Source organism: Bos indicus x Bos taurus, chromosome 9 (genome assembly GCF_003369695.1).
Source record: "Bos indicus x Bos taurus breed Angus x Brahman F1 hybrid chromosome 9, Bos_hybrid_MaternalHap_v2.0, whole genome shotgun sequence".
NCBI lineage: Eukaryota > Metazoa > Chordata > Mammalia > Artiodactyla > Bovidae > Bos > Bos indicus x Bos taurus.
This window is the reverse complement of record NC_040084.1, coordinates 23,180,238-23,192,834: the sequence shown is the minus strand read 5'-3', so window position 1 is coordinate 23,192,834 and position 12,597 is coordinate 23,180,238. Positions and strand designations below refer to the sequence as shown.

General features: G+C 38.3%; 1 protein-coding gene across 7 annotated transcripts in view; it reads right to left on the bottom strand.

The window, feature by feature from the left end:
* Positions 1 to 12,597, bottom strand: part of DOP1A (DOP1 leucine zipper like protein A) — a 125,697-nt gene that overhangs the window by 837 nt on the left and 112,263 nt on the right. For 4 of the 7 annotated variants that reach the window (XM_027551006.1, XM_027551008.1, XM_027551007.1 and 1 more), the window contains 11 exons: positions 12,306 to 12,450; positions 11,848 to 11,927; positions 10,444 to 10,553; positions 10,043 to 10,192; positions 9,841 to 9,902; positions 8,205 to 8,357; positions 6,918 to 7,054; positions 6,004 to 6,059; positions 4,918 to 5,082; positions 2,205 to 2,334; positions 1,434 to 1,493 (listed from right to left, as the gene is read on the bottom strand). In XM_027551006.1, coding sequence (XP_027406807.1) covers positions 1,434 to 1,493; positions 2,205 to 2,334; positions 4,918 to 5,082; positions 6,004 to 6,059; positions 6,918 to 7,054; positions 8,205 to 8,357; positions 9,841 to 9,902; positions 10,043 to 10,192; positions 10,444 to 10,553; positions 11,848 to 11,927; positions 12,306 to 12,450 — 1,248 coding nt within the window. The remainder of the gene's footprint in view (positions 1 to 1,433; positions 1,494 to 2,204; positions 2,335 to 4,917; positions 5,083 to 6,003; positions 6,060 to 6,917; positions 7,055 to 8,204; positions 8,358 to 9,840; positions 9,903 to 10,042; positions 10,193 to 10,443; positions 10,554 to 11,847; positions 11,928 to 12,305; positions 12,451 to 12,597) is intronic. The other 3 variants (XM_027551010.1, XM_027551009.1, XM_027551011.1) reach the window with 1 other exon arrangement.

Below are 12,597 nucleotides of genomic sequence, written 5' to 3'. Positions count from 1 at the left end.
TTGGTTTTGGATATGGACAAATACTAAAGTTCATCTTGTGCTTTGCATATACTCAAAAAGCTCCCAGATTTCTGGACTCCCACTAATGTATCCGAGGACTAGGTCATAAAATGACCACAGAAGAAGAGACAGAAGGTCTTATACATGTCACTGTTAATACATCAATCAATTACATTGTGGCCAGAAGGCTTAAACCTGCCACGGGACAGTAGCAGAGCCCAGTGAGTAATCACACCACACAGGGAGAGGAGAGGCCCGCCAAGGGGAGACCTGCTGTGTGCTTCTAGCTTGCACACCACATGGGGAAGGAAAGCTGGGCCTGGAGGCAAAGTTAGTCCAGGGTTGGTATCCTGCTCTGCCTTGTCCTTACTGTGGGCAAGATAAAACCTATAAAACGGGGCAGCAGAGAAGTAAAATGAGAATGTATGTGAAGACTGTCCACCAAGTACAAACAGTAATTTACAGACTTAAGCAGCTAATTTGAGAAGCCACCTAAATTATACAAATACAGTTGTAGACATTAGTCTATCTACACAATGTTCTGAGAGATCTGAAGATGTCTGAAGTGGGGCAGAATCATAGATAGGAAAACATACTGAGTAAAGATAATGAAAACAACAGGTAGAAAAAAAATATCAAGCAGGACTTAGGAAGCAGAATTATAGTCGGTCGTATTTGTTAACAAATGGGGTTTGCCTTCTAAGATGTTGCTGAGAAACTTTGATTGTTTACTTAGTATTTTAATATCACTAGTTTTCCTAGTGGAGAAGCAGATGCAAAATCCAGCTTATTTTCTTGTGTGCTTAAAATCCTGTTTGAATCTATTTTCCCTTCTTAGAAGTCTCTAGGAACAAATAAGAAAAGATCATTTTGTTCTTTATCTATGGCCAAATTAAAAAAAAAGCAGCAGCTATCAGTTTATTTCTTAGTACAAAATCACTTTCCTTTCCTCTCACCTAGTAATGCTGGCTTTAATGACAGTCCCGGGACTGGCAGCTACACCACTTTTACTGCCCTAAGTCCAAGTGTGATTCAATAGCCAGAGATGAACTGAGTCTGAAGGGAAACAAGTGATATGCTTGAACCATCTACACAGCCGATTTCCAAACCTTTTGATTATATTCCTGTCAAGAGGTACTTTTAATAGAAGGACTTTTTTACTAAAAAGCTCTTGATCAAGAAGAGTGCACTTGTTTTAGTGCTTCTGTTCTTAATCAGAACTAAATCACTGCCTCAGTAATAAAATTTAAAAAGTCAAACATGTTTCCATGTGAACGACTTCTTTCACTTCGACAGTCTACACTGGAAAGACTTCCTTTCTGTTTTACCTCTCTCGTACTGCTGAAATCCAGACCTGGGTTTGTGTCTCAAGATTTGGTCCAGATGTGGCAACTTTTGCTGCCATATCACAAGCATCAAAAAGCCACCCTCACCTGATGACTGGCCATCTCCAATCCCTCCAAAATCACTGTCTTAAAGTCCTCCTCCTTGTCCTGTGGAAGGAAAGATTAGAACTCATAGCCTTTGCTCAGTGAAAAGTGGACTTGGCCATGAAGACCTTGTTTTAAGGTGTTTTGGATGAGAAAATGCTTTCCAATAAAACATTTATTTTTATTTTGTGGGAGGAGTTCTATAAAAACTCATTACTATGAGATGCAGGGATGACAATGTACCTATAACCACACAGCTTCTGGATTTGTTGTCATGACTATTTTTTCAGACCCTGCAATATCAAAATGAAAGTACCCAAATGTGCTCCTAAACTCTGGATTCAACTTTCACCTTCATCTCTGTTCTGTTACTTATTAGTCCCTAAAGAAACAACTTGATTTTAAGTCAAGTTCTGCACTGTCCCCCATTCCATCTCTGTAGTCTGTGGAATGCGGTTTAAGAGCTGCTGCCTGAAAAGGGGACGCCAGAAGACTGGAAAATTTCTGAGCACTCAAAGCACGTATTACAAACTAGTACTCAAAATAACAACCCAGACTGTCCCCAAATTGTACAATTTCGTTTTGAAATTTTCTGAAGGCAAAGAAAAGACAAAACATTCATAACAAAGGCCTACTGATGAGAGTAAGAAACTCACTATTTTCTCTGTAATTTATTAGCCTGATGCATAGTGGAAGTTGTACATAAGATATGCTATATCTTACAAATGTTACCTGCTTATACTTAACAAAAATAAATTGAAAAGAATGCAATACCTTTGCCTTTTTCCGAAGAAGTTTTGCTAGTCGTACTACGTAAGGTTTAAATTCTCGTTGATGTATGCCCTGCCTTCTGACTTCCAAACCAGAATCATCTGAGACTTCTGGAATGAAGGCCCATCGGTACCTATGTATAGAAGAATGGTATCAGCATCAGTAGGATACACGCTGTGCCTCTAAGACAAGTCCACTTAAATACAGTAGACACATCGCGACTGCACCACTTACACGGATTCATGTTCAGCTGTGCCGCCCGCAGCCCTGTCACCTTGAGCTTGTTTCTTAACCTAAGCCTTCGTCAGTGAGTAAAGACACTGTCAAGTACCCCACAGAGTTGAAGTGAGTAAATGAACATTTGTAATGAACACATGAAAACTGGAAAATACTCAACACCGTTTTTTTCATGAGCACAACCAAGTAACATGTTTCGTTCCTAGGTAAAAATCTCTATCACATACTTGGCCAGATGTTCCTACCTATTACATAGTAAGGTGGGCAAAGGACTGAAAGGATTTAAGAAAGATCTGAGTAGGACTTCTGAGTACACTTCCATTCTATTTTTGTGTTTAAAATTTCATCTTTAATAAGTAAAATTAGTATCTATGAAAACAATTCAAACAGTATAAAAGGTTGTACAAAAGAAAGGTAGTCTCCCCTCACCACAGGTTCCACCAGTACTGCCAGTTTATATCCATCCGGAGTTTATGCATAAAAAAGCATGAATTCACACAAGCAACCCCCATCTCTTTCAATACATAAAAATGACTGCTGTTTATTTTAATTACATATCTTGGAGAAAGATCATATAAAATGCCATCCTTTTTATAAGCTACATAGTCCTCTAGTGTTGGAAGGTACTGACTTAACCAGTTTCCTACACTGTCCAATTTTTTGCTATTACAAATACTGCCATAATGGATACCCTTATGAATTGCTGAATTTTGTGCATGTCTCTGAGAGGACAGTGGTTGGATAAATCATAGGATATAGCAGAATTATTGGCCTAAGGAAAATATGTATTCTGAATTTTGGTAAATATAAACCTCTTTGGAGAAAAATTAGACAATATCAATGTATACTTCCAACACTAGTAAGAATGTTTCTACTTAAGGGTAAAAGGAGATACACTTTTAGATCTTTACCATTCTGATAGTTACTAATAACTGTAATTTGAATTTCTCTTATGAGTAAGCCTGAGCATCTTTTTAAACATTTGAAAAAATCATGAGTAAAAAGATATTACTCTTTCAAAAATTATGAAATTCTCCATGTTATCTTTTACCACCTTATAGATTTTAAGGGAAAAAAAAAAGACATAGTAGTTAAAAAAAAAACCACATAGTTGATATTACATTTTTGATCCCTTTTCTGTATCTTGACAAGAGGGTAAGCTCGTTATGGTTCTCACCATGGAAGCTAAAAAGGAAAGGTGCGTGAAGACTATAGTTTTACTACCTCTGTGAACATAAGCTTCCTAGTTAATTTTGGACAGTTTCCTACAATTCTGCTTAGTATCCTTTTCTAAATTTCTTCAGGAGTAATATTTTACCAGACATCCAACCACTGAAATTCATTAAGAAGTGAATATATATGGTTTCAAATGGGGGGAAAAAGGAATGGGAATTGATGTAAAAAAAATTTCTAGTTCTTACCATTACATTTAATTAAAAGTAAGCTTGTGCAACAGCAGTTTTTAGAGAAAAAAGGTTCTGGTATCTTACTCTTTATCCTATTAATATTTCATTGCACCCTATTAATAGCCAATATTCTTGAATATATTGGATAGAATAATACAATTTATAAATGTATAATTTAATGTGGATAAATTCTCCAATTATCTTAGCCACGTATTAATGAAACAATCTTATAGTGCTTGCATATTACTTTAACAAATATGAAAAAAAGTGAAAGTGATAGCTGCTCAGTTGTGTCCGACTCTTTGCAACCCCATGGACTACAGCCCACCAGGCTCCTCTGTCCATGGAATTCTCCAGGCAAGGATACTGGAGTGGGTAGCCATTCCCTTTTCCAGGGGATCTTCCTGACCCAGGGATTGAACCTGGGTCTCCTGCATTGCAGGCAGTTTCTTTACTGGCTGAGCCGCCAGGGAAGCTCAAATATGAAAAACCATAATTAAATATTTTGAGCACTTATGAACAAGGCATTTCATGAGAATTTAGTTATATTAATTTCTCCCTCTTCCCCTCTGCCATCTCTAGTTCAGTTCACTATCATCTGAAAGAAAAGGTGGTAAAGAAGCTGCCTGCCAATGCAGGAAACACGGGTTCAGTCCCTGGGTTGGGAAGATCCCCTGGAGTAGGAAATGGCAACCCATTCCAGTATTCTCATCTAGAAAATCCCATGGACAGAGAAGCCTGGCCGGCTACAGTTCATGCGGTCATAAAAGAGTTGGATATGACTTAGCTACTACGCCGCCACCACCACCAGCTCCTGCACTGGGCCTGAAGCTGGTGAGTCAGGTGTCCCACTGCCTCACATCTGCTGGCTACTCAGTCTACTGACTGAATGGTCTCTTGGTCATAATAGATCCATGACAACCATTTCCAATACCTCCCAATAACAGTGTTGCCCCACCATCCTGCCAAAAATTATAAATACTTTGACTTACACAAAAAGTTCTATCTTAGATGTCACTGACCAAAGCAAATGCATTTCCAAAATGTCTACTTAATATCCTTATTTTACTTACATCTGAAATTGAGGAAGATTTTCGGAGGGCAACGCCAGAGCCAAATCCAAAAATTTGCAAGCAGAGAGATAGAGGTTTAACCACCGCTGGCTGTTGTATGAAGTAGAAAAGCCATTACCTCCTGTGTAGGTTGTCTCCAGACCAGCCACAGAGGGGCCTGAAGTCCTGTGGGCAGGGACAGTGCTGTCAGCAGTTGTACCCTCTGACAAGTAATTCCCAAAAAATCTCAAAATGCCAGCTAATATTTTTCATAATCAGTCTGGTAAATGTACCAGTAGTTGCTAAGCAAGGTCATGACTAAATTATACTGTTCTCAAATCAAAAATTCATTTCTGTTCACTTAAATATTAAGAATATAAAAATAGCAGAGAATAACTGTACTCAAGAAGGATAAAAATATAAGCTGTGAAACTAACAGACCTCCCTGCTACTCAGTGCCCTTCTGTAAAGATAGTGAGAGGGAAAATTCCTCTCATAATCCCCATGGTTATTAGTACAGGGGACACTTAGAAACCTAGCACTGAAGAGTAGCAAACAAATTCAAGACACAGTGTCAAAGGAACTTTTCAATTTGTAAACTGATTTGTACAAAAATTCCTAAATAAAAATAAATTCTGTTTAGTCATATATTAATAAACTGCTTCACTAAAAAGAAGAAAATTCTAGTACATTAAACTGAGATCCTTCTGGAAGATATGGACATCTGAATACCTTAGTTACAGGTTACCTGCCGTAATAGGTTTTGCTGCATGTTTCAGGGAAAAGAGATGACCTGCTAAAACCAACCTTGTTCACATAGCAATGTTGCTACATTACTGTGGTGACAGTTGTAGAAATAGCATTGCCTGAGACTGTATTTATGTCTAGAGGCCCACAGCCGCAAATTTGGATAGTTTAATTCAGTCTAAAAAACCTAAGGTATACATGAAACTGTACCATAGCCCAAAGAGATAAACTGGATAACAACAGACTAAATACATAAACTGTTCAGATGAAATAGTGTCTATTCCATCCTACTTGTAAAGTAACATTCTGGATGATTTAGGATACTAAACACTGACAATACTAAAATGAATTACATATTACCGTGAAATATCTTCATCAGCAGTGAGTTCCTGCTCCATCAGTAAAAATACCTGTACCTGAAGACCACGGAATAAGTGTCAAATGTTTATCCTTCCTTCAAGTTATCTTTAGGCTATATTTTCATCAATCCAAACACAAATTTTAGGATACAACTTTAGGATCATGAAATTACTTAGTTTCTAAAAATAAAACTGGATGTTTAGCACAGAGCTGTGCTACTCATCTGACAGAGGTGGGATGAAAGCATGCTCTTATTTGGTGATTATGAAACAAACCATAAAAAGACAAATGTTACAGCCATTTGTTTGTGAGGATAGTATAGGGCTGGGTTTTCAGAGTTAAGAGATTGTTTTCTCTTTACTTACTCATCTCTTCCCCCCGCCCCCCACCCCTCAAGTTGTTCAGATGAGGGTGATGGTTTGGTCTGAGAGGAGAAAGGGCTGGTATCTGGGACTTAAGAAGATTTATTGTTTGGGACTTTACAAAATCTTATCAGAGTGTCTCTGAAGCAGCTTATCTGGGTAAGTGCTGCATTTCAGAGTGATGCATGCCTTCAGGCCACCTAAATCCAGCTAACCCACCTCTAATCACCCTGGAGGTTCTACTATAGGCGGAACCAGGCCTGGTAACCATGACACAGTTAAAAGTTAGTGTAGAAGAGAATGAACTAAACCAGATCAGACGAAGTAATGATTCACAAGGAGCTAATAACCCTGAATATTGCATATTTCAAAGTTTAAACTATGGAGACATAATCTGACTTGTTTCACTATTTTCAGCTGTAAAATTTTTTGGTAACAGGCTTAACTAGAGTTCAATTCTCTTCCAAAATTAGTTTTTATCCAGTAAGCACGCTGATGCTTGTCACATTGTTTTATAATTCAGATTTACTACCTGAGTTAAAATTAACTCACAAGTTCTGTGATCATGGTAGGCCAGAGTGAGGTAAGATGTTGTGGAGACATTCTCAAAAGTAACACTCTGAAAAACAGGAACACTTGAGAGTGAAGAGTTGGCACCTGGGGCAGACGAAGACTCTCAACCAATCTCTCTGAAAACAAACAAACAAACAAAAAAATCCAATATATTTTCAATATCTAAATATTTAGAATCATTTCCATATAAACATTTCTATATAATCCAGTATTTCCAAAACTATTATGAAGAATCAACTTTTTAAAAAATTTGTAATCTGGTGCAGATACTTTCATTAATTTGATTAATCAAATTAATTTCATTAATTTGATTTTTACTAGAAAAATCAAATTAAAGATATATAAAATTCAGTGCCATGTTCTCATTTCTAGATTCAAGAGATTCTATCAAATTGCTGTAAAGGCTTAAAATGCTTACTCTACATTTCTGTACTTATCATGGATGGAATAACAGACTGATACTAGTCTATGGACCACACTTTGAGTAGCACCAATCTAGTCAATGTTAAAAACATCACAGGACAAGTAGTGTGTACGATGTACACTGGACATTAGGTATAAAGAGTCAGAAAAGAAGGAGTCCTTTATCTTCAGAGAGAGAGGAATAATCTCTGTAAAAAGATGACAATCTCATTCTCAACCCAGTCCCCACACCGCCTGCCGAGGCTGGTGGCTGCCCGCACACTGACTTGTGTGCAGCAAACAGTTCTGCCCGGGCAAGTTCACTCCTGCTACAGGGCCACTGGTGGCTCAGGGTGATGACTGCACCGATAGCCTCCAGGACGCAGGACCACCAAACCCAGGTGATGAAGGTGAGAAACCTTACACAACCCGCTGCTCTGTCCCCAGATTCTAGCTAAAATTTCCTGGTTATGTGTCTATTTCAGTCTCCTCCTTTAAAGATGTATAACCTCTCATCCACAATAAAAAACAAAAAACAAAAAAACCCACTAGTATGCCTGGCTGCAGCAAAACAGTCTTACACCTCATTCTCAAACATGACTTCCCAGGAAATTTGACCCAAATAATAAAATAGAGACCATGTTTAGGCAATCCTATGAACTCAGTGTTTGATTTCTTTTACATACGAGTGATAATTAATTTTTGTTGTTTCAATAGAATAAATTTCTAATTCTACAACATTCTCCATCCACCAACATTTGGTAAATATTTCACCCCAACTTACAACTTAGGGAAAGTATTTTCTAAGGAACAACAAAAACTCAACAGTTTGGAAAATAGAGAAAATAGTTTTCCACTGTTTACCTTGTATATCAGGAAGATATTTCTGATACTGGTCAATTTCACTACTAAAAATAGCAAATGCTAATCTTTTCAGAAGCATGGCTCTCTGCTCTAGTTCCACATCACGGTTTGCAAAGAGATTAAGTGAACTGCTTTGGGCCACAGCTACACGAGCTGAGGGGGATAAAAAAGCAAGAGAGGTTGTTACAGTCATTTAGCGATTTGAAAAAAGATGCTTGTGCTTTTCATTTTTAAGAATGTCTAGAAACCCTATGACATCCGAGAGACAGGCGCTTCTGGTGGAGGACTGGGGAGCTCTTCTCCGAGGCAGATGGGCTGGCACACAGAACCAGCGTCCACAAGTCAGAGACCAATTAGTAGGAAGTGCAATGTGGAGAGAGAAGAAAATTGAGGACTGACTATAGGTTTCAGAAAGTGAAATCACTAACAATGCCATTTTATAAAGCCATTATTTTATGCCATCTGCCTAAATCCTTCTCATTGTTTTAAAAACTTCTGGCCTGGCCCAGCCTAGCCTACCGAGCTCTCCCTCCTCGTCTTGTACTCACCCCCGTTCCCTCTTTGTAGCCATTCTGTCTTTGCTCTTTCGTGAACTCAGTAAGCTTGCTTCTATCCTGAGGACTTTATAATTTTTGTCCTTTATTCCTAGAATACTTTGTCCCTAGGCATGCTCATGGCTGTCTTTTTTTTTAGTTTCACCTCAAGTATGAGCTCCTGAGCTGTTATTTAAAATCTCTTGTAGCGCCCTATTTCCTTCACAACTTCTTACTTGCTCCCTGAAATAATTTTACTTATTGGATTAAGGTAAGCATAATGCCTGGTGCATTTTTGTCTTTTAATAAATAACTGTTAAAAAGATGAATCTCAACCTTAAAACAAACCTGTGGAGATTAGAGAATACACCGTCCCTTTTCCAGAGGGGAAACTGCAGCCTGGTTAAGAAGGGACATAAAATTCTAGGGATTCATTCAACTTCGCTGTTATTTAAGATCATTAGTTGGATAATTTTCAAACTTTAAGAAAACAAGACAACTTTTTTTTTCCCAAATGAAATACTATCGAGGAACCCCAATTTATAAACAAAATAGAGAAGGAGTGGGGTGGAAAGTGATTCTGACTTCTTGGCCCCTCTCTTTCTTCATTTAAAGGAGATAAACACAGCCCCAAGTATCTTCTTTTTCGCCCTGGCTCACAGCATGGGTCTCACTTCCCCTACCAAGGATGGAATCCAAACCCCCTGCAGTGGAAGCCTGGAGTCCTGCCCACGGGATGGATGGCCAGGGAATCCCCCAGAGCCCTAGGACTTAGAGTGACTTGTTTGATAGGTCTGTCCCTGTTGCCTGCTTTTCTCGGCCTTCCTGGCGGTCAGTCCTTCCTTCAGTGATTACTGAGTGCCAGGTTCCATGCCATGTGCTGGGCAAACAAGTTAGAGACAAATGTGACAAGGCCAAATAGTTTACTGATTATTTATCTACTATGCTATCTTCTTCAAGTTTCAACTTTATATTCCTGTAGGGTACTACGTATCACTATAACCTGACAAAGAGCTAATTCAGTAGTTTCTGGACAAGAGCAAAGCAAATAAGAATGGCTCATGTACAGGAAAGACACTTAGGTTGTCATCCATAGTACTCACTCATTAAATCTCTAAACGTTGTCTTATCATGTGTCATCAGATTGTCCATAATTGCTCTCCAACTGAAAGAAACCAGGATCATGATATGTAATTAACATTTTGTTGTTAGTATTTAAAAAGTGTTCTACTTTGCAGATAGCAGTTGATTTCAACAGATTCTGTGAGATGCATTAGCATGTTGAATAGAAGCAGGAGGACTTACTGGTTAACACAAGAGGCATCCATTTGAAAGAAACTGGGATCCATAAAGAGGTCAAAGGCTTCTTTTTTCCAAGCTCTCCGTGTGTACTGATACCCACTAAGACTGCTCAGCAGCTGGACACAGGCTCGATAACTGGGTGCATTATGTGCACTGGGAGGAAGGAAAACCACATTAACCTCTATCTTATAACTATTCATCATATTAAGTTACTCATAAGTATTCACATTTACCTAAAGCAATGATGGGAAATAGCACTTGTGTAAGAGAAACATTTTTATCACTATAATTTAAGGTAAAAATAAAGTCATTTTGTGATAATTTCATTTTTGGAATAAAGGAACACAACTTATTTTTAACAGAATACGAGTTAACTAACACATCTAGTTAAATAATAGTAGTACCTATGATTTCGGAGGTAGGGCACAACATAATGCATAATATTTACAAGTAAAGGAATGACTCGTTCTTTTTCATCACTGTAGAAAACCATATCCAAAAGATGAGCCAAAACCTAAAAAAAACATAAATGAAATGGAATGTATAATCTGAGAGCTGAAACTGACAGCATCTAGAGGTGGTTTTCAATCTGTAAGAACATCTAGAATACCTTAAAATTAGAAAAATCTAAAAGCAAATTCCTTAAATCCACTTTTACATGAATGGCTTCTGCAACTATTTGCATTTTTTTCCATTGTAACTAAAGAATATACATATGGGCAAATATTACTAGGAAGAAGAGAAAAAGAGAGGTTAAGAACCTTCCAATGTGATTAGGGAGTAAACACCAAATTTAAGACTGGAAACTCAGTACCTCTCTCCCTGACTGGGTTACCAGGGGATTTAGGAAAAATCCAACCTCATGAATTGAGATGCAACTCTGTCAACTAGCTATTTGCCTTAGTCATACTGTTCTAATCTTTGTAAGGTCCAGTAACCACATCTGTAAAGGGGAAACAAAAAGGAACTGCAGGTCTGTATAACAGGGTATAAAAAAAGAGCATGTCAGAGCATTTATATAAAAATGTTTGGTAAACTGTAAATACTTAATAGTGACCAGCATCGTTATATCACTTCTACCCTTCCCTACCAAATTGTGATACAAAAGCACTGTTCAATTTTAAACAGTACACTTTTAAAAAATAGCGCATGGGGGGAGCAATGTCTAAAGTTGCTAAAGTCACGTCTGACTCTTTGTGACACCGTGGACTACACAGTCCATGGAATTCTCCAGGCCAGAATTCTGGAGTGGGTAGCCTTTCCCTTCTCCAGCGGATCTTCCCAACTCAGGCATCGAACCCAGGTTTCCCACATTGCAGGTGGATTCTTTACGAGCTCAGCCACAAGGGAAGCCCAAGAATACTGGAGTGGGTAGTGTATCCCTTCTCCAGTGAATCTTCCAGATCCTGGAATCGAACCAGGGTCTCCTGCACTGCAGGTGTATTCTTTACCAACTGAGCTATCAGGGAAGCCCATACAAATGTTTGGTAAACTGTAAATACTTAATAGTGACCAGCATCGTTATACCACTTCCACCCTTCCCTACCAAACTGTGATACAAAAGCACTGTTCATTTTTAAACAGTACACTTGTAAAAAAAAAAAAAAAATAGTGCATGGCAGGGAGCAAGGTCTAAATTGCTGTCATTAATATTTAACAAACTACTAATCTGAATACAAAGTCTAAACTTTATTTTATACTGATTTCTTGAACTACAAAATAATATTTCAAATTAAAATCTCCTTTGTAAGAACTACTTACTAACTGTTTACTTGAAAGTTCATGTGAAAAAATCTGACAATATTTACCTCAGAAAGTAATGTCAATGCATGGACACTATATACAGAAGGAGTTATGTTTGAGGTTTCCATTGCAGGTGATAACATATCTAAATAAGAAAAAAGACAGGTAAAGATATAGTTAGGTTTTTTTCCCACTGAAAAAAACTACATGTTAAACACAAGAAAAGGGAGGATTTTACAGCAATTATAGTGCTGGCTGCAATAATTTCTTAATGAGTGGTGGTGGTGGTTCAGTTGCTAAGTTGTGTCTGTCTCTTGTGACCCCATGAAGCCAGCCAGGCTTCTCTGTCCGTGGGATTCTCCAGGCAAGAATACTGGAGTGGGTTGCCATTTCTTCCTCCAGGGGATCTTCCCGACCCAGGGATTGAACCTATGTCTCCTGCATCGCAGGCAGATTCTTTACAGCTGAGCCACCAAGGGACAGATGCCTACAAATACAAACTTCAGTGTAGGGGGATCAATACCTTCAACATCAGATTCTAAATTGGTTCCATCTACCATTATTTTGGGAGAAGGCTTAACTTCAAGATTTCGCCGCAGCCATGTTGTCTGTTCCAAAGAAGAACCAGCAATTGCACCAATTGCATCCACTATTTTATGAGTCACATCCTGAAGAAACAAGGAGAACCCATCATATCTCTGTGTGTACACAGGCACACACATGAAACTTCACAGATGATCTTATCTGACCTTCCCATTTTAGATTTGAGAGCACTGAGAAACAGAGTTTTGGCAACAGCACTCAATTCAGAATGA